General features: G+C 37.4%; 2 protein-coding genes across 2 annotated transcripts; one reads left to right on the top strand and one right to left on the bottom strand.

The window, feature by feature from the left end:
- The first annotated feature begins 4,979 nt into the window (after positions 1 to 4,979).
- On the top strand, positions 4,980 to 13,907 carry LOC120085903 (Pyridoxal-5'-phosphate-dependent enzyme family protein). Its single transcript, XM_039042192.2, has 6 exons — positions 4,980 to 5,425; positions 5,582 to 5,656; positions 6,927 to 7,070; positions 12,461 to 12,850; positions 12,937 to 13,172; positions 13,407 to 13,907. The coding sequence occupies exons 1-6, from the start codon at positions 5,198 to 5,200 to the stop codon at positions 13,627 to 13,629; spliced, it is 1,296 nt and encodes a 431-aa protein (XP_038898120.2). The 5' UTR covers positions 4,980 to 5,197; the 3' UTR covers positions 13,630 to 13,907.
- Positions 13,827 to 17,921, bottom strand: LOC120085905 (Na-translocating NADH-quinone reductase subunit A). Its single transcript, XM_039042193.2, has 3 exons — positions 17,411 to 17,921; positions 14,507 to 14,604; positions 13,827 to 14,329 (listed from the first exon to the last, which is right to left on the bottom strand). The coding sequence occupies exons 1-3, from the start codon at positions 17,460 to 17,462 to the stop codon at positions 14,066 to 14,068; spliced, it is 414 nt and encodes a 137-aa protein (XP_038898121.1). The 5' UTR covers positions 17,463 to 17,921; the 3' UTR covers positions 13,827 to 14,065.
- Between the last annotated feature and the right edge of the window lie 3,367 nt (positions 17,922 to 21,288).

Here is a 21,288-nt window from a genome sequence, read left to right on the forward strand (position 1 = left end):
GCATGAAACTTTATTTAACCTAATGAGAGAGATCGAGGGATGTGTTGTCACACGTCCCGCTCCCACTTACTATAAATATTCTCTCCATTCACCTTGTTATTGACCTACCTAAATGCCACCCATAGGGAAACACCCATGGTGCCTCGAGGCCGAGTAGAGATCTCATGGTGTGAATTTATAAGGAGAAATGTGTAGAGGATAAAAGAAGTATCATATACCCCATTCTCCTCCACTGAGTGTTTTACCTAAGGTCAATTAACTTAGGAAAAATCAACTATTGATTTTAACTAAATGAATGTTTAATTGGCTAAAAAAACAACACTTTTCTTTGATGATTAAACAATTTTGATTGAAGTCTCATTAACCTCTTTAACAAACTTTAATCAAATTTGCATGCATGTAACAAATCTATCTAATTCACCTTTCCCGGTAGGTTCCTAGGTAGGGGTGCGACGTTTCTATCAACTTAAGTACCCCAGCCTAGACAGAACCCACATTAGACAAAAGGTTCCATATAGATACACTTGTTACATATTTAATCTTTTGTTAAGAATCAATTTAATCCTATTAAACCGATTAAAAGATTAAACTAAGATTTCTAATCTTATTAGAAATGTGATCTTAGGTCTATCTCAATCATGTTTTAAAACAATTTAAAAAATGATTATAACCTAAGGTTTGTATGCAACTCTTAATGATCGCTTTTAATTCTAATTTAATTCAATTATAACGATTATAAATAAATGAAACAATTAAAAACATTCATTGCATGCTTAACATACTTCAGTTAATCATAACACTTATAAATTAACATAAGGTAATGTCATGCTTCATGCAATCTCCATTCATTATTAACATATATAGCAATTATATAACTAGGTAATGAATCATAGCATATTTTCCATACATTCATTCAACCATATATTATAACAATTATAATATAAATGATGCATGGATATGCTATAAATGCATGCATACATATATTATAACATTTATAGTATATGATGCATGAGCATGCTATATAATTTAAATCATGCATATACATATATTATAACACTTATAATACAAAATGATGCATGAATATAAATGCATAATCTATGGTGGGTTTTACAACTATATGACATGACAAATAAGAAAACACATACATCATATGTAAATTTAAAAACTAATAGTTAATGGACTGAGATAGGACACCTAAAAGGAACTCAAAGGCTAATTATTACAAGAATAAGAGCCATCCGGTTTGAAACAAGTGAACCAAGCCTTGAACTGCTCGAACCTTTACCACCCATTATGGAACTCTCTGCAGTGATCGTGTAGCAAACAATGTAGTAAAAGCTATAGAAACTTGTTGCACGATCTTGTAGAAAAAGCTACATGATCGAGTAGCAAAAAGTCACATGATCTTGTAGCATAAGCTACACGATCATTTAGCAAAAGCTACACGATTGTGTAGCAAAAAGCTACACGGTCCTACCGAAATGCTTTATTCCTCATCGAAGCAATGCTTAGAATAACCTCTTTGAAGCTCACCGAGAACAGCACGAGCGACTCAAAACAATAAATAACAGACTCTATTGAATAAATATGCCTAAAACAAGGGCCTTTACAAACCAAATTTGTAAAAGAATGAAGCCTTACAACTAAGTATCTTATCCCGAAACATCTATCAATAAAACCACATTCATCATAAAACCATTCATCGCATTAACCATGAACAAAATGCAGAATCTTAAAACCCACCAGTATTGTAAAAATGAATTCAATAAGAAATGAAATTTTGGATCAGTAAATCTACAACCTGACTCTGATATCAATTGAAGAATCTCATTAAAGAGAACCTTGAGTGGAAGCGGGATCGTCCCAATTTTCATTTTTTAAAGAAAGTAATTTTTACAGAAAAGAAAGAACAAATTATGCATTTACATAAATTATAGCATGCTTAATTAAAAGGAAACGTAGGGTTTTAGAAATCCTTACATTTGAAGACCTTCTTCAAGAATCCCTCAATCAATAAATAGACACTACCACAAAGGTGACCTTGGTATTCTCAGGTAGAGAACTCAGGAGTGGTGGGCTTTAACTATTTTGGAATGAGGGAATGATTGAGAGAGTAGAGAGCAGGATGAAGAATTGTGATTAATCTCTAATAACAACAACTATCTCAGAGCATTTTTTTCTTACTACTCTGTCACAATGATCAAGGAGACTCTCTCCTATCCAAAGACAAATAACACCATCCATCCACTTACGTGAGTGGAGAGAAAAGAGGGGTATTCCCTCCCTTCCTCATTTAAAATTAAAATAACATTTAATGTGTGTGTGTGTGGGCGCGCGTGCATGCGTGTGTGTATGCATTGTGTGTGTGTGTGTGGAGTGTCCGACAGTTAACAGATGGTGAATAATTTAATTAAAGAGTTTGTTTAATATTATATCATAAACAATATAACATATAGTTTCTTTTCTCTCTCATATGGCATTTAATATAAATCACATTCATATTAAATTTAACAATTATGAATACAATTTATATAATTAATATTTGAATCTTATTTAAACATTTAGTTTCTCTCACAAATACTATAATGTATCAAGTACATTATAATAATTATATCATATATAATTAAAATAACTTAATTATATCATATATAATTAAATCCCTCAATTAATTTGAACACTTCAAATTAATCCAAAAACTGATTCTCATTTAATCCTATTGAACTACTAAGGGATCTCATGGACCTATAGCTTGAAGCTCCAATGGTACATGAATAATTAATCAAACTCTTTAATTAAATTATTCACCATCTGTTAACTGTCGGACACTCCACTAAAGATCGATAGCTGCACTCTTCGCGCTACAGATATATTTCTATGCCCATTGGATATAACCAATCAACAGTACGATGGTGCTTCACAAATTGCTCGTAAGTATAGTTGGGCCAATATTACCGTTTTGCCCCTATAGTTACATCTAACTCTTTAAATACCACCGATCTCTATAATGAACAATAATCATAGTCCAACTATGACTAACCCTTTCGGGCCAGGAGAGGGTGTGGTGCCACATTGTTCAAGCCCCATAATCAGTTCTTAAGGGAGTAACTTATCTACTTACCTCGACCTTGGGGGAAAAGTGAATTCCTTCTTGTGTAGCTGTGTTCCCAGCTCCCCAATCAGATGAATCCCCAAAATGGTAGGCTTATTGAGTCGATGATCTAGCCTCTCTCACCCATACAAATCAAAAGACTGCTCTCATAGGCAAGAGTTCACAACTCACTCAGGATTTAGGTCATGTTACCTATGGTCATCATGGTGAAATGTAAGTCTCTATTATGAACGATGTTATATAATGAGTCTAAATACTTCGTGGTCTGGTCTTATACAAACTCTTTTGTATAGAATATCTCCGCTCACATGTCTATACATGAATGATCATGATCAGATCATTTGTAGTACTTTAGAACAATTGTAATAACTACAAAGCAGATCATACTCGTAGTGTCACCAGGATAAGGTACCTAGTCTTATCCATCTACTACAGACTATTAAGGTCATCACTTAAACATGATCCACCTGTATGTCTCTACATACATGTTTAAGCTACAAGATAACCTTGAATGTTAGTTTATTGGTTTGTAGTTAATGCAACTAAAAAATGGAATAAAATATCATATATTTTATTAAATAAATAATGAGTTTGTTCAAAATATTTACAAATTCTAGGACCCTATGAGATTTAAGACATCAACCCCAACAGTCTTAGCGTCCAACTTCCAACTTTACCCTTGGTATGCGTTCAAGGCCTTTACAACTCCAATCATGCCTCCAACTTAAGTTAACACATCCAAGCTTAAGCCCTGGATACATACTTAGTACTTGGTTAATTCTTCCCTTATTCCATGGACTATGCGTCCAAATACTCTCCCGAACACTTAGCCAATTACCAGACTATCTTATGAGTTCAACCTTTGCTTCCCAAGACTCAAACTCATGGCTCCTCTTTCTCCTAAGTGTTTAAGAACATTTATTCCCTTAAATATTCAAGTATGCGTTCCACTTCCACTTCCAATACTTAACCGAATTTTTGCTCCTTTTTGGCCAACTCAAGCCCTTAAGCTTTTCTAGGCTCAAAGCATAACTTGAACACTTAACCAAAATTCTTCACTCTTTACTATGCTATAGTTCCAACTCTTAATTCCCACAGTATAATTGCATACTTAGCTAAAAATCTGACTTCAATCTGTTATGCTTCAACCATATAATCCCATCACTTGGAATTTTTCTAAGTACTCTAGCCCCTTCCAAAACATTATTCAAACACTTGGTCAAATTTTAGCTTCCTAGTCTAGCCGTCACCTTCTTCTAATTCCTTGACTCAAGGGGTTCCTTAGCTTATTCGTTAATCTAGGTCAAGGTCTTATAATAGAGCACTCTACCACCCACAACTCGTTCTTGCAACAGGGATGTCTCTCCCATCCAAAATAATCAGAGTCTTAACACAATGTTCCTTCATGCGATAGAGATGTCTCTCTAGTCACGAAAGGATAATCCTCCCACCAAAAAAGTAACTAGCATTGATAGGCCAAGGGTCAACAAGATTTCATCTATGGGAGAACACTATCCAAGCAACATGTAACCAACCTCTATCAACTACTAGAATTAATGAGCAACATAGAGGTAATGAACATAATAGTCAGGTTTATATATATTGTCCCTTAATACAATTACTTTAATTTATGTTGTTCCTTTAACATGTTAAGTTTGAATATTTTAACATTACACGTGTTTATGTTCTTTAAGGCTCTCTAAATAATGGATTTAGGGCACCCACGATCATTGATTTAAAAAAAATGTGCGATTGAACTGAATATCTAGGGATAGAAAGGATGTCCTCAATGTGATAGTAGTTTGTGATGTTAGCAGACATTAGTTTTCATTAATTTTTTAAGATGGGGTTATTTCGTATAAGTACCTCTAGATTGGTCATGTGTACAAAAGTATCAAAATCACACCCCCGCATGGCTAAACAAAAGGACGAATTGATTTTGACATAGGAATATGAATATCAATCGTTGATCCAATCTCTGCCCCCAATCTTTTTTAGAGTGTAAAGAAAACAGGAAACGACCAACAGGCAAGCAGCAGTCCAAACCTCTGCCCTCGTTGTGCTGCATTTCAATTTATAAACCCTTCCATGGCGCCTGTGACTGTTCGAGCCACAGGCGCCATTATTGCCGCCATCTCTGTTTCTGTGGTCCTCTTCTCTTTCCTTGTTGGCAAACACCGTTCCAAGGATCGTTCCAGGAAGAAGACAAAACCCTTCTCTGTATTGAAGAGAAGTCCAAGAAATGGGATTGTAGGCGCCATTGGCAACACCCCATTGATACGGATTAACAGCCTCTCTGAGGCCACCGGTTGTGAGGCAACTTCCCATTTCTCTATTTTCCTCTGTTTTCTAATTTCTTGTTTGTTCGAGTTATGGGGTTTTAGTTCGTGATAATTTGATGCTCATTTTAATCGCCTGTGTCCTGTATCGTGTTTTATCGGTTGTGTTTGATGTTTTGCTCTGGATTTTCAGATTCTAGGGAAGTGTGAGTTCTTGAATCCTGGTGGGAGTGTGAAGGATAGAGTTGCAGTTAAGGTCATTGAAGAGGTGAGTTAATTTTCCTTTCCTGATGCACCTTCTGGATCCACTGTTATTGGGTTAATTCAATTACAATGTTGGTTTTGTTGAAATATTAGTGAGTCGTTTTTTGTTCTTTGGAAACAGCTCGGAAGAGACTTAAAGGATCTAATATAGTGTAGGCTTCCTCATCTCCACGGAGCAATAGAATATTATCTACAAATTGCAAAGTGAGATTGAAATTTGTCATATTTTAACCTAGAAGCATGATCACTTTTCACAACCTCCAAAAAATGATGGAATAAGAGAGGTGGGAGGGGGTACCTTGTCTTAAATTCCTGAAGCTTTGACTCTGCCTCTAGGCTTTTGATTAAGGAAGATTGAAGATTTAGTATCTTGGATGTAACCATTGACCCAAAGCCCCAAAGCCCCTCCTTTCTTAGTACAAGAAGCAAAAACTTCCAATCCATAGGCTATCTCCAAGTCCAATTTAGAGATCTGATTCTCTTTCCCCCTTAACTCTTCCGTAGGTTCGTTTGCGATTAATATGGGATCAAGGATTTGCCTTCCTTTGGTGTCTTCATTGTGCACTTAAGAAATAGTTGAAGCAATTACCTTTTGATGAATTTCCATTAGAGAGACGGCTTCTTCTACATCAATATATATTTTTTTTTTGGTGGGTTGGGGGGCGGGGGTGGTGTTTGTGGTAAATGGACTTGGGATAAAAATATTTTAATGGTGTGTTACATTTACATACGTGTATATAAATTTGTACCTAATATATCAACATATTTTGTGACCATGCTAAAAAAAACATCACGCCTGAGGAGGGTGACGTCCTCATGGGCCAGCATAGGATTTGCCAGTGTATAGATCCAGGGAGGAGAGCATGGTTAGGTTGTGGAATATGAATATTAGGATAAAAATATTTTAATAGTGTGTTACATTTACATACATGTACATGAATTTATGCCTATATCAACATGTAACGTGACCATGCAAAAAAAATGCACGACTCAGGAGGGTGACATTGTCATGGGCCAGTATGGGATTTGTCGATGAAGGTCTATAGATCCAAGGAGGAGAGCATGGTTAGGTTGTGGAAAATGAATTTTAGGATCAAAATATTTTAATAGTGTTTTACATTTACATACATGTACATTGATTTGTCCCCATATCAACATATAATGTGACCATGTTAAGTTAATAACGTCATGACTCAGGAAGTGACGTCCTCATGGGCCAGTACGGAAATTCATAATGCTGTTGTAGTCATTCTTATATGAGATTTTCCTTGTAGGCCTTAGAATCTGGTAAGCTGGTTGAGGGTGGTGTAGTTACGGAGGGAAGTGCTGGAAGCACTGCCATAAGTCTTGCTACAGTTGCTCCTGCTTATGGTTGCAAGTGCCATGTGGTTATTCCAGATGATGCTGCTATTGAAAAGGTATGTACATTTTGCATTTTTGCACTCTAGTCCTGCAGTTCCTCGGAATTTCAATTTCATTGCAATACCTAACATTAGTGCTCTAGGGCTGTTGCATAAATTCAGGATTCTAATAGACCACCAATATTGTTTCAATATCAAAGGAGGAGGAACAAGGACAATATGGGAAAGTTTAGAAAAGGCAAATGTGCTTCGGTTGAGAAGATGAGGACCACACCGATTGAGGACCCTTAGTTAACTAGGGAATTTGCAATTCGTTTAAAAAGGAAGGGAGGAAAGCTGTGAGGGTTGTTGAGTATTTTGTGGTATAGAGACTAGGGTAGGGCTTTTCTCTCATCTGTGAGGAAGAGCTGTAGAACTTTATTTTCTTTTGCATATGTTTTGTTTCAGTTCTTCTTGAATTCAATAAAAATTCCATTTCCAATTTGGTATTCTACCAAATTGGTATCAGAACACTCACCGGGGAGAAATGGCTCAAAAGAGATTTGAGGAGAAGCTGGAGTTGTTGGATCAGGAGATTTCTGGACTACGAGTAAAGATGCAGAAGTGCCTACTATTGAGGAGAATTTAGCGTCCTTGGCGAAGAGTATTGATCGATTGGGAATGCAAGTGGAGAAGCACTAGAAGATGTTAATCTCGTATGTGGTGGAAATGGCGAAGGGAAAAGTAGTCTCGACTAAAGTAACGGGGGATCGAGGAACGAGCAAATCGAGGGATCAAATGACAAAATTTCGGATGTGCTGAATCATATGGCCAAGTCGGGAGCAGAAGAGTTGGTGAACGATTGAAGTAAATTTAAGAAAGTTGAAATGCCGGTATTCAGTGGAAGTGATCCAGACTCGTGGTTATTCAGAGCTGATAGGTATTTTTAGATCCATAAGTTGACTAAATCGAAGAAGATGACAGTGGCTGTGATTAGTTTTGATGGGGCTGCGTTGGACTAGTATTTCTCCAAAGAAGGATGAGAACCGTTCAAAGATTGGAAGGACTTAAAGCAAAGACTCTTAGTTCGATTTCGATCGTTGAGAGGATGAACGATCTACGGAAGGTTTCTGGCGATTAAGCAGGAGTCGCTGTGGAGGCATATCGGAACTTGTTCGATAAGCTGGTGGCCCCGTTATCACATCTTTCTAATGAGGTTTTGGAGGAGACGTTCATGAATGGGCTTGCGTTGTGGGTCAAAGCAGAGATTAAGTGTTGGGAACCGGTTGGGTTGGCACAATAATGAAATTGGCCCAATGAGTTGAAGACTGTGAAAACGTGTGATCAGAGGTGGGTTGGGCGAAGTCATTCGGAGGTAAGATCCGAACCCTGAATAACCCTAAAATCAATAATGACGCTGTGAATAAAGTAAATAATATTGGAGAAGTGAAAGAAGGAGGGAAAACTGCCGGATCAATTCCGATGAGGACGATTACGTTGAGAGGGGTAACGACGGGGGAAAATTGGAGGGAAGGAGTGTCTAGACGGCTGACGGACACTAAATTTCAAGATAAAAAGGAGAAAGGGTTATGTTTTAGATGTGATGAAAGGTATTCGGTTGGACACCGTTGCAAAGGACGCGAACTCAGAGAATTGAGGTTACTAGTTGTGAATGCGGGAGGAAATGGAACTGTGCGAGGAGGACGACTTGAAGGAAGAAGTAATAGAGTTGAAAATGTTGACCGTAGAGGAGGAAGTGTCTACAGTGGCAGAACTTTTGTTGAATTTGGTAGTTGGATTGACCAATCCTCGAACGATGAAGATCAAAGGAGAAATAAGAGGCGAGCCAGTAGTTGTGTTCATCGATTGCGGAGCAACACAATTTCATATCTGAAGGGTTAGCAAGGTGATTACTCTTGACAATGACAGAAACCTCAAACTATGGAGTGGTTTCGGGGTCTGGTTCGGCAGTCAAGGGAAAGGGAATATGTAAGGAAGTTGAGCTCACGATTGGGGAATGGAGGTTGAGGGACAGTTTTTTACTGTTAGAATTGGGAGGTGTGGATGTTATCTTGGGAATGTCGTGGCTACATTCGTTGGGAAAGACAGAGGTGGATTGGTGGAACTTAACCATGACCTTCAATCATGGGACTCGCAAAGTAACTCTCCAAGGAGACCCTAGTTTGACAAAGGCGAGAGTGAATCTGAAAAGTATGATGAGATCATGGACAGAAGAGGACCGGGGTTTTTTAATCGAATGTAGAATGATGGAAGGAGGAGTATCAATGGTGGAATGGTATGGAATAGAAGAAGTGTACACTATTTCAGAATCAATTCCCACATTGCTGAACAAGTTTGAGGATGTGTTTGAGTGGCCAGGGGTATTGCCTCTGAGAAGAAGTATTGAGCACCACATTCATTTAAAGGAGAGAACGAATTCGGTAAATGTGAGATCTTAATGTTATGCTTACCAACAGAAAGTTGAGATGGAAAAACTGGTAGAAGAGATGTTAGATTTGGGGATCATAAGACCCAGTACAAGCCCGTAGTCAAGCCCTGTGCTGTTAGTGAGAAAGAAAGATTGGGGCTGGAGGTTCTGTGTTGATTATAGAGCCCTCAATAACGTAACTATACCAGATAAATTTCCTATACTCGCAGTAGAAGAACTGTTTGATGAATTAAATGGGGCAGAGTTATTTTCTAAGTTGGATTTGAAGTCAGGGTATCATCAGACCAGAATGTATTCAGGAGATGTAGAGAAGACAACATTTAGAACTCATGAAGGATATTACGAGTTTTTGGTAATGCCTTTTGGATTAACCAATGCTCCTTCCACGTTTCAAGCTTTGATGAACACTATCTTTAAGCCTTACCTTCGACACTTTGTCTTAGCCTTCTTCGATGATATATTGGTGTATAGCAAGAACTTGGAAGATCATCTGCAACATCTGGAAGTAGTGCTAGCCGTTTTGAGGGAAATGAACTATATGCCAACCTTAGAAAATGTCAATTTACTAAGGAACGCGTATTCCACTTGGGGCATATAATTTTGGGTAAGGGAGTGGAAGTGGGCCCGGAGAAGGCAAGGGCTATTTTGGAATGGCCAACTCCATAGACCATCAAGGAGATTCGTGGATTTCTAGGGTTATCAGGTTATTATAGGTGTTTTGTTCAAAATTATGGAAGCATTGCAGCACTGTCAACTCAAGTTTTGAAGGGAGGTGTCTTTAAGTGGAATGAAGAAGCTCATGAGGCATTTGAGAAGTTGAAACGCACCATGATGACTTTACTAGTGTTAGCACTGCCTGATTTTAGCTTGCTTTTTGAGGTGGAAATTGATGCCTCAGGCCAAAAAATTGGTGCTATGTTAGTCCAATGGAAACAACCGATTGCTTTTTATAGTCACACACTATCTATGAGAGATCGAGCCAAGCCGGTTTATGAAAGGGAGTTGTTGGCTGTGGTCATGGCTGTGCAGAGGTGGAGGCCATACTTGTTGGGAAGAAGGTTTGTAATAAAGACTGATCAGAGAGCACTAAAATTTCTGTTAGAACAGAGAACCATACAGCCTCAACATCAGAAGTGGGTTGCAAAGTTGTTGGGATATGATTTTGAGGTGGTCTATCGGCCTGGACTTGAAAATGGAGCAGCAGATGCATTATCACGAGTGATAACCAATGTACAGCTCGCGACCTTGACTGCTCCTACCTGTTGGACTTTGCTGTCATTCAAAGAGAGGTGGAACAAGATCTTAAACTACAGGATATCAAAGCTAGGTTGCAATAGAATGAAGAGGGAGTTACAAACTTCTCATTACAGCAAGGAGTGTTGAAGTACAAGGGGAGGTTAGTACTGTGTAAGTCATCTTCTTTGATTCCCACCATTTTGCACACATATCACAATTCAGTGAGGGCATTCTGGTTACTTGAGGACTTATAAACGTCTATCAAGGGAGTTGTATTAGGAGGGTATGAAGAAAAACATGAGGAAATACGTTGAGGAATATATGGTGTGTCAAAAAAAAAAAACTCTAGCTCTATTACCCGCAGGATTGTTGATGCCCCTGTCCACCCCTGATGTGGTTTGGCCTGACATCTCATTGGATTTCATTGAGGGGTTATCAAAGGCAAAAGGTCAAGATGTAATTCTAGTCATGGTGGATATATTGAGTAAATGTGGACATTTTATGGCCTCAAAACATCCCTTTAATGCTGAAGTTGTAGCCAATGCGTTTTGTAGAGAGGTGGTTAAACTTCATGGGATTCCACAGTCCATTGTGTCTGACAGGGACAGTCTTTATGAGTCACTTTTGGCAAGAACTATTCCGTCTCTCAGGTACTAAACTACATCGAAGTACTGCTTACCATTCTCAATCTGACGGGCAGACTGAAGTGGTTAATCAAAGTGTGGAAATGTATTTGCGTTGTTTTTGTGGAGAGAGACCAAAGGAATGGATTAATCGACTTTTAATGCTACATTGGATCAGCACCAAAGGAATGGATTAATCGACTTTTAATGCTACATTGGATCAGCAACTGAGGGATAGGGGTGGGGTTTTACGTGTTCTCAAGGAACACTTAAGAGTGGCTCAAGACAAAATGAAGCGATATGCTGATAAAAAGAGGCGCGATGTGGAGTTTCAGGTGGGAGCTTTGGTTTTTTTGAAACTCTGACCATATTGACAGATTTTTGTACGGTAGCAACGATATGTGAAGTCATCTCCCAAGTATTTTGGACCGTATAAAATTGTAGAAAGGATTGGGTTGGTTGCCTATAAGCTAGAACTCCCACCAACAACAATCATACACCCTGTTTTTCATGTATCACAGTTGAAGAAAGTGGTGGGACAACAGTGCGAGGTTCAAACAGTGGACCCATTTGTGAATGAGTGTCATAAGTGGCTGACTGAACCAGATGAGGTGTTGGGATATCGTTGTAATCCTTCAAATAATGACTGGGAAGTTTTGGTGAAATGGAAAGGCTTGCCAAATCATGAGGCAACTTGGGAAATGATGGACGGTTGTCAGAAACAATTTCCAACTTTTTACCTTGAGGACAAGGTAAATTTGGAGGGGGAGGTAATGATAGACCACCATTATTGTTTCAGTATCAAAGGAGGAGGAACAAGGGCAATATGGGAAAGTTTAGAAAAGAAGAATTGCTTCGGTTGAGAAGATGGGGACCACGCCGATTGGGGGGACCCTTAGTTAGTTAGGGAATTTGCAATTCGTTTAAAAGGGAAGGGGGGAGAGCTGTGAGGGTTGTTGAGTATTTTGTGGTATAGAGACTGGGGTAGGGCTTTTCTCTCATTTGTGAGGAAGAGCAGTAGAATTTTATTTTCTTTTGCATATATTCTGTTTCAGTGGTTGAATTCAATAAAAATTCCATTTCTAGTTTGGTATTCTATCAGATTCTTAGCATTCTTTATTTCCAGGACATAACACTAGTTCTTCTTTCTTGTATACCAGTCTCAAATACTCGAAGCACTTGGAGCTCATGTTGAAAGGGTAAGACCAGTGTCAATTACACACAGAGATCATTATGTTAACATTGCTAGAAGGAGAGCTGCAGAAGCCAATGAGCTAGCTTTGAAGAATAAAACAGAAGAGCAACCATGTGTGGGAGACTTGGAACAAATTAATGGTTACATTCATGGGGGAGAAACCCAAGATTCCTCTATCTTAAGTAATTGCAAAGGTGGTTTCTTTGCTGATCAATTTGAAAACTTGGCTAATTATCGGGCTCATTACGAAGGTACAGGACCAGAGATTTGGGAACAAACTGGTGGGCATATCAATGCCTTTGTTGCAGCTGCGGGAACTGGTGGCACTATTGCTGGCGTTTCCAGATTTCTCCAGGTAAACTCTGCATTCCTTATCTTTTCAAATCTTTGTTTATATTTTGCTGAGGCAATTGTGCAAGTTCTCTTCCACTTGTTCAACAGGAGAAGAATCCCAATGTTAAGTGTTTCCTCATAGATCCTCCTGGTTCTGGCCTGTTCAACAAGGTGACTAGAGGAGTTATGTACACTAAAGAGGAAGCTGAAGGACGGAGATTAAAGAATCCTTTTGACACAATAACTGAAGGAATTGGAATCAATAGATTAACTCAGAATTTCTTGATGGCAAAACTTGACGGGGCATTTCGTGGAACAGACAGGGAAGCCGTTGAAATGTCAAGGTTAGTGGCCTGGCCATTGTAGAACTAATTTCTTGATGATAACATCTCCCTTTCTCTCCCGATGCAACTAGTGATTTTTTGGTTTAACCGGGTTGTTATTATATAGTGCCTACTGTCTACATTTTCACATTTATTTGAATTCTCAATTTGTAGCCAAATTTTGAAAACAAAAATAAGTTTTTAAAAATTTTGAGCCACACTAATCAATCTTCTTCTTGCAATGTTACATATCAGATATCTGTTGAAGAATGACGGGCTCTTTCTTGGGAGCTCTTCAGCCATGAATTGTGTTGGAGCTGTGAAAGTGGCTCAGTCAATTGGCCCGGGGAAAACCATTGTCACCATTCTGTGCGACAGTGGAATGAGGCATCTAAGCAAGTTTTTCAGTTCAGAGTATCTGAGTCAATACGATTTGACACCCAAAGCTACTGGCTTAGAATTTCTTGAATTCAGGTGAAATACCTTTGAGCAACAAAATGTTGTGTTGAAGAGCATGGAGGTTTGAGTCATAACGACACGCCTAGTTGTAATACACAGCACGTCCATATTCGAAGGTCTAGAAGTAAAAAAATTGACCATGTAACAGATCATCAATGTTGGATACGAGTAATTCAAGTGATTCAGTTTTGTAAGATTTGAGGTTTTCACCAAACATTTACTAAATTTCCTGCTTTGTAAGCAACTGCTTCATTTATACCATCAAAGCTCCAAACAAAACTTATTATAGTTTATAAACTCCACGCATTAAGTTTCCAAAAATATAGAGAAGGTAACATTTGTCTCGAAAGGACAGTTAATAGACTCTGACAAAACGACCAATCAGATCTTCATCTGGAAAACTGTGCTAGTTTTCTGAAGTTGTTTTATAAATTACTTTGTGATCTCTGTGGCCATTACTTCTCGAACTGAGCCTCATGGCAATGTGGGTCAAGCCAGTCCCTAGAAGAACCCTTTGCCATATTGGTGCTTGATTTTCCACCACCTACAAGCTCTCTTAAATTCTCCAACTTATTCTCTCGTCCCGTCGTGGTCCTCCGATCTGCTTCCTTCAATTTCTGCTTTAATCGTTGCTTACGATTGGTGGGGTTTAAATCCTGTTTTGACTGTGATGGTGGCGCGCCATGTGGGCCAAGATAGATCGTCGTTTCTTCTTTAACCTGAACGTGAAGAAATATTAGCAAAGCAAGAATAGAATTGTTGAGACAAACACCATCACCTAAATCTATAACATTTGAATTTTCATCGGATATTTACATCTTATCCGCTAATTCCTTGGCCAATCCCCATGGTGGGTTTTGCTGACATTTATACTAAGAGGATTTACTAATAACTACCTTTGGGGGAGGTTCTTGGATTTCTACTTTTGGAGAGCCAGCTTTAGTTTGGTTTGTCTCTTCTATTCCCAAGCTGGGAATCACGAACCCATCAGTGTCTGTTACAAAAAGTTACCACACACTACAATCAGTGTCATGCTCTATGAAGGACTATCATTGAAACAAAAACTAGTGTGTAATGTGTTTGTATATTCTTAAGGAAGCCCTTGGAGGAAGCTGCTGAAAAATTATTCCTTTAATGATATTTTGATTTTGCTTCTCCAAGACAAACAAAAAAGAAAATATAATCTTTGCAAACAAAAATATAGGAGAGAAAGTAGAGGCATATTCATAGTTGGAGCGCTCATACAAAAAAAAAGGGGGGGAATGCCAATTCTTTTGAGGGAAATCATTCTTGAAAAGAGAAAAAGCTGGGGAAGATCTGAAGCAGGTAAATAAATGATGGTAACTTGCTCATGAGCATCTAATGTAGTACCCCACAATGAGCGCAATTGTTCATAAAGCATTCATGACAATCAAGAAATTATCCACTTTTGTCTCACTACTTGTACTTTCGACTTTGGTAAATTTTGGTTCATGTATTTTTAAATTGTTCATTTTGGTCCCTGTATTTTTAACAAGTGACTATTTTGGTGCTTTCGTTTTCATTTTCACTTCATTTTTAAAGGATGGTCACTTTTTAAAAATACAAAGACTAAAATGAACATTTAAAAGTACACAAACCAAAATGAACCAAAGTAAAAAGTACGGTTTAAATTCATAATAATAGTTTGACAAGTAAATATCTATAGATAGACCATTCAAATAAAAATAAGATACAGTCAATATGAATTCCCTTCACTTGTGATAGTTAAGGTTCTATGATTATAAGTTGTGGCAGTACAGAAGATTGAGTTTGGCATTTCATACTACCTGAAATAGCTCATGAGTGCATACATTCATAGTTCTGGTTCGAGAACAATATCAACATCCAGGCTCTCAAAGGAACTAAAGCATTTTAAAACAACAAACGTAAAAGAGTAAAAGACAATGTTACAATCTCCTTTTTTATCAAGTCACTGGGCACAGATTTAATTTATTTTAGAATCAAATTGACTGTGAGCAATGGTTCATCCATGCACTTCTGCGAGTTTCTTTGGACCGGTAATGCCCATTTAGCTGTGGTTTACCCAAATATCTTCCATTTATCTATTAAAAAAAACTTCATCGTTCCAAGACTTGTGGAGTTCTTAAAACAGCTCACAGAACCTAGGCATAAGAAAAAACGCCCAAGGATGACAATATCCTTGAACGGACGTCCTCCACACATTTCTTATCTAGTTTTCAGTCAATTCATTTACACAGATCAATTGAGGTGCCAGGTAGGTCCATTTGGCAGTTTATTGCTTGCTCTCTACTCGTTGATCTAGTAAATTAAAGATAAAGAGAAGAGTTCCCCTACAAAGTCATTTGGCATGACAAATATCCAAAGAAGGTCGAGTTCTTCCAACAAGAACTCATTCACAGTAAGTCCAAATCCCCATGACAAGATTAAAAAGTGGCTTATCCTTGGGACGGTGTTCTCATTGCCAAACAGGAAAAGAAAATCAGATTATGGTGGGGCACGCTTTGAAAAGAGGAAAGGAAGTTCTTTGGATTCACTTCACCAGGCCATTTTTCTTTTAAAATTTTATGGCTTGAAAGGAACCGAGAAGTCCTTTAATCGATTCTTAGATTCTCTAAATTTAGCAGCTCTTCCTTTGTATGCTTTTGGTCAATGAGAGAAGCTTTTCATATAATCTCCTTCACGTTGGGACTTGACTCTCCACCCTTCTTTCTTAAGCTCTTAACATCATAAAATTATTTCCCATCTAAGAAAACTTTAGAATGCTATTAAATTTACCATTTCCAAGGTAAGATCTACACAAAATGAATGAAAAGCACTACCTCACTGTTAGTGTTAACCTTTCAACTAACAACTACAATCTGATCTAAACATTCCACGAAATAACTTGAAAAGATATCAAAAAAAGCTATTCATCAAGTAACACGTCGCTTTCCGTTCTCATGACGAAACCACCAGACACAGAAGAATACATGTTTTGAGCAAAAATTATTTCCCTCATGTAACTTCGTAGTTAAGTGAGCCAAATTTAGCCTATCAACTTTATCTAATCGAACCTAAGTCAAAGAATAAGTAGCAATATTAGCATCCTTTAGTTGTTAAGTTGTGCTCTCGAAATATGTGTATAATAGGTGGGTGTTCTTGTAGCTGAGCCAGACTAGACTACTTTTGTTCTCCGTATGAGCAGTCTTTTGGCTGCATGACTTTTTGCTTGGCTTGAATTTTTCTGCAGTTGGATTCTATTGAACAATTTACTTAGTTTGGTTAGGAAGAGGATAACAATTTTCTACTAACCAAACTAAAACTTGTAAGGCTAAATTTGGCTCGATTTCCTATGTACTGAAATTTGTGAACATTACACCTATTCTAAAAAGGTAACTGCTTAAAATTCACTCAACCAACCTCAAATTTCTATATTCAGAAGGCCATGTAAGAGTAGAAAGTGGAAACGGTAAGAACAAGGTCTCAGAAACAGGGGAAACAAAATTTCTACCACTACAAAGAACAAACCACCAAACACAAAACAACGCAATCTTTAGTATAGACTATCAAACAATCAGCAATATTGGGTCAAAATCAGTAGACAAATTTCCAGCACATTTCCAGAAAAGGAGATTAAATGGATTCAAAACAGAAACAAAAACAGACCCACCATTCAATATTAGGGTTCATAACCACATTCCCAAAATCCGATTACAGATATAAAAATTTCTGATCCATGGAACCCAATCTGAAGAAACAAACAAACCCCATTTCCAATGAGGGGAAAAGAGATGCAAGAATCAAAGAAGGAACATTACCCCACTCATCTTCTTCAACTGGAGGAACTTTGTGCACTGACGACGGGTCCATTGAATACTGACGATCATCGATTTCAGTGGCCACAGGGCGCTAAAGCCCAGAAAGGAGGAAAAGAAACGATTAACACCACCACGCCCAACACGATTCCCGAAGAAACTTCAAATTTAAAGGAGGAAAAAAAAGGGAAAAGGAACGGAGAGAATAAATTTTAAAGGGAGAGAAAAAAAAATCCCCTTCTGGCCGATAATCAAGGAAAACGCGAAGTTGAATTTGAATCGCAATTTCGATTAACAATGATACTATACAAAGTTTCTATTATATTATATCCCTAAACCCTTTTTAGGGGGGAAAAAAAGGTATTATATCCCCAAAAGAACATGGCAGAGAATCAAAATCGCTTCTTTCAAGTTTCACACTTTTTTTTCTTTGTTCTTTTCTTAAAAATATCAATACATACCCTAATACTAATACTTTAGATTTTTATATAAATGACCTCAATTTGATTGGGTTAATATTGAGTGATTCGAATTATGAATATAATGAAACTAACATCTTGCTTATGTCACAAAATACTTTAATCACATTGGCTATTTTCTCCGTCCCTCTCGCTCAGCTCCTTCCTCAGGTCTTGCATTCCTATTACTCTTTCTCCTCTTCACACACGGAAAAAAGAGCAAACTATTGTGTTCCTCCCTCAATCCTCGTGCTCGTCATAAATGGTTGGAAGGTGGCTAGAAGCACAAGTGTGAGCATTCATCGTAGTGGGTGATAAACGGTCAATCGATGGGCTGAACACAAGCATGATCAATCGTCAACAAGGATGATGAACAATTGGATGGAGGTCACAAAGGCTAATGAGTGAGGAAGGGAAGATGAAAGAAGCATTAATGCAAGGGAGAGAAAGGAGTCCGCGTAAGAGGGGTGGAGAAAGTAGTGAGAGTGATCTAAGTGGCATGTGACATAAACAAAAGTTTAGCGTTTATTGTTTTTAAAATTTGAGTCATTTGACATTAACGTAATGCAGATTGGATCATCTCGAAAAAAAAAAAAAAAAAAAAAAAAAAACTCCTTACACTTGATAGTTGCGTCAATTAAAACAACTCAATTTAGACCCCCAAACTTTCATGATTATATCGATTTATACCTTCCATTACTTCCTATTTGTATAAGCATCAGTGAACTTATAATTTTATCAATTAAACACTTAAACTTTCACAAACAAATCAATTTAGAATTTTAATTAGAATTTTCTTTGAAAATCATCCATGCACCAATTTTAACCATATATATTATTAAATTTGATATTTTAAGAAATCTACATGTAAGTAAAAGTTGATACAATGATTTTCAAAGATTATCTTAATAAATGGGTTTAAATTGAATCACTTATGACAATTTAGAAGTTTAATTGATAAAAATATAAGCCTCACACAATACAATATAATTCTAAAAAGAGATTAGGGGACTTTAGATGAATACTCTTGCAAAAGTAGATTTTAAATCGATACAATTATTAATTAGAAATCTAAATTATTACATGGTATAAATTGTTTTTTCTAATGTCTGTGTTATCCGAAATTGCCCCTGCTATGTGAGTGCTAGGTGGTGGGATTGTTGGTTTATTTTCGTCTTTTTGTATGGCAGGGTTTAGGAAGCTTGAGATTTGAAGGAGGGGACACCCGATGAATCATGGTGGATTGGTGGTTGCATGTGAATTGCTTCTTGCAATTGTGTAGTGCTTTAATTTTCTACCTGTGCTTCTTTTTCCCTTGAGATTCTTTTCACTTTTTGTTTAATTTTTGGGATAATTGATATATATATGTATGGTATATGTATTCCCATTCAATATTTACCTATAAAAAAATATTTGATGCATCCTGAGTTAAGAGTGTACATCAGTTGGTCGGTGTCAGTTTTGGGAGAAAACTAGCACCGAAAACCGAACGACCATTGATAATCAACTAGAAAAGTCTATATGTGGCAACTTCAGTCGGTTTTTTCTTTTTTCTTTTCTTTTTCCCTATGTTTTCCTCTCAAAACTTCTTAGATAAGGCGAGGTCGTTAGATAGACAGTGAAAGACAATCGGAGAGATTGTCTGATTGAATGCTCGAAGAGATAGAACGAAGAAGAGGAAAGCTTGAGAGACGGAAAGGAAGCTTTGGGTATGGATACCCAATGTGGATAACAATTACAAAGTAGGTCGTATCCATATTGGTGATACCTCCCTAAAAGAACTATCTTTCTCGGCTTAAACTGTGTTAATTCTTAAGAATTTTTTAATGTGTAATTGAGTTCTTAAATAGGAAATTGAGCAAAGGAGATTCTCGGGACATTTCAAGTGTAAAACAGGTCAAAAGGAGCACTTAGTAACCAATAGGAGCCAAATGCACAAGGGAGTCACAACACCGCGCAAGCATTGTGGCACTTGTGCACGATGCCAATTACGGAGGCGAACAAAAAGGAAAGTGTTATGGCACTATCCAATGGCATTGCAGCATCCAACGATAGACGTGGGCTGCAGCACAGCACTACATAGAGGGGCTTTGGTATTACGACGTTGTCCTATAGTGTCGCGACGCTCCATCAATTATTTATATATGTGGCCTCCAATTCTTTGGGTTTTTAGCATGGAGGAGTGGGAAAGAAGCAACCACCCAACCTATTTTCTTCCTTACTTTCATTATCTTTAGTTTTGAGTCATTTTATTTTGGATTGTAAATTTAGGACCTATTTGGATTGACTAGAGTTATTTTTATTTTATTTTATTTTATTTTTTTAAAGATTATTATTTAAACTTCTTTTTATCAAAATTGTTTACAATACACTTTGAGGGGGTGTTTGTTTCAAGGGTTGGGATTGGATGAGTTAGGCATCCTAAGCCTAAAGCCCAACCCTTGTTTGGGGCATGGATTTAGGAAGCGCCCTTGGCTTCTTACATCCTTTTCCCATGAGTTTAAATATTAAACACTATTCAAACACATGAGTTACCCCTTTTTTCCTAATTTAATTTAAGAAGTATGCCGGCCAACCTCCGTACTATTGGGTTTTATGGGTTTTATGCCCTAAAATTTATAGATTACAAATGTAACATTTGACCGATCATTAATAAAGTGTTATTAATGTCTATTACAATAAATAGTTATTGCTTATCATGTATTTATCATGCCTAATAATTCTAATCATATAAACTAACATCTTAGACTGTTGTATTAGTCTTAAACTGTAATCCAATAAATAGTTTAGCATTCAAGATACAACCTAAAAGGTCTATAGTATATAGATAAGGTTGGATATTTTATCTTGGTAACACTATGGATACAACCCACTTTGTATTTGATACAAATGCAATGATCCAACGTGTTCATGTAGGGGACATGCAGGTGAAGGTATCCTATGCAATGAGTTTGCATAAGACACGGACCACGAAATAGTAACCTCTAGATGTAATTTCATTGACTAGTTAGGTTTCTATTTCACTAGGATAACCTAAGTAACTTAGTCTCAATTTTAAGTGGATTATGGAACTCCTGTTCACGAGGGATTGTCCTTTGATTTGAATGCGTGAGATTGGTCAGTTCGCTAACTCAATAAGCCTACCATTTTAGGGACAAGACCAAGTAGGGACCTGGGAACATAATTTCACGAGATGAAATTTACTCCTTCACGACTTTAAGGGAAAGTAGATGAATGTTCCATTAAGTGGTGTCTTCAAGACTTGAACAAAAGAGCCTTACCCTCTCACTAGCTCGAGAGAGGTTTCTGTTTGATGGTTAGACCATAAACAGGGTGTTCATTAGAGGAGCACTAGTATTTAAGGATGTAGAGGTAACCCAAGGGTAAAACGATAATTTGACCCAGCTGGTGTTACGAACACTC

The sequence above is a fragment of the Benincasa hispida genome, chromosome 9 (genome assembly GCF_027475165.1).
Source record: "Benincasa hispida cultivar pf3 chromosome 9, pf3_genome.v1.1, whole genome shotgun sequence".
Classification (NCBI taxonomy): domain Eukaryota; kingdom Viridiplantae; phylum Streptophyta; class Magnoliopsida; order Cucurbitales; family Cucurbitaceae; genus Benincasa; species Benincasa hispida.

Coding starts and splice junctions, on each gene's coding strand:
- LOC120085905 (XM_039042193.2), bottom strand. CDS start 17,462: ATGGACCCGTCGTCAGTGCACAAAGTTCCTCCAGTTGAAGAAGATGAG. Junction 14,605..17,410: donor AGTTGAAGAAGATGAGTGGG/GTAATGTTCCTT, acceptor TTTTTGTAACAG/ACACTGATGGGTTCGTGATT. Junction 14,330..14,506: donor TCCAAGAACCTCCCCCAAAG/GTAGTTATTAGT, acceptor CTTCACGTTCAG/GTTAAAGAAGAAACGACGAT.
- LOC120085903 (XM_039042192.2), top strand. CDS start 5,198: ATGGCGCCTGTGACTGTTCGAGCCACAGGCGCCATTATTGCCGCCATC. Junction 7,071..12,460: donor ATGATGCTGCTATTGAAAAG/GTATGTACATTT, acceptor CTTGTATACCAG/TCTCAAATACTCGAAGCACT. Junction 13,173..13,406: donor GAAGCCGTTGAAATGTCAAG/GTTAGTGGCCTG, acceptor GTTACATATCAG/ATATCTGTTGAAGAATGACG.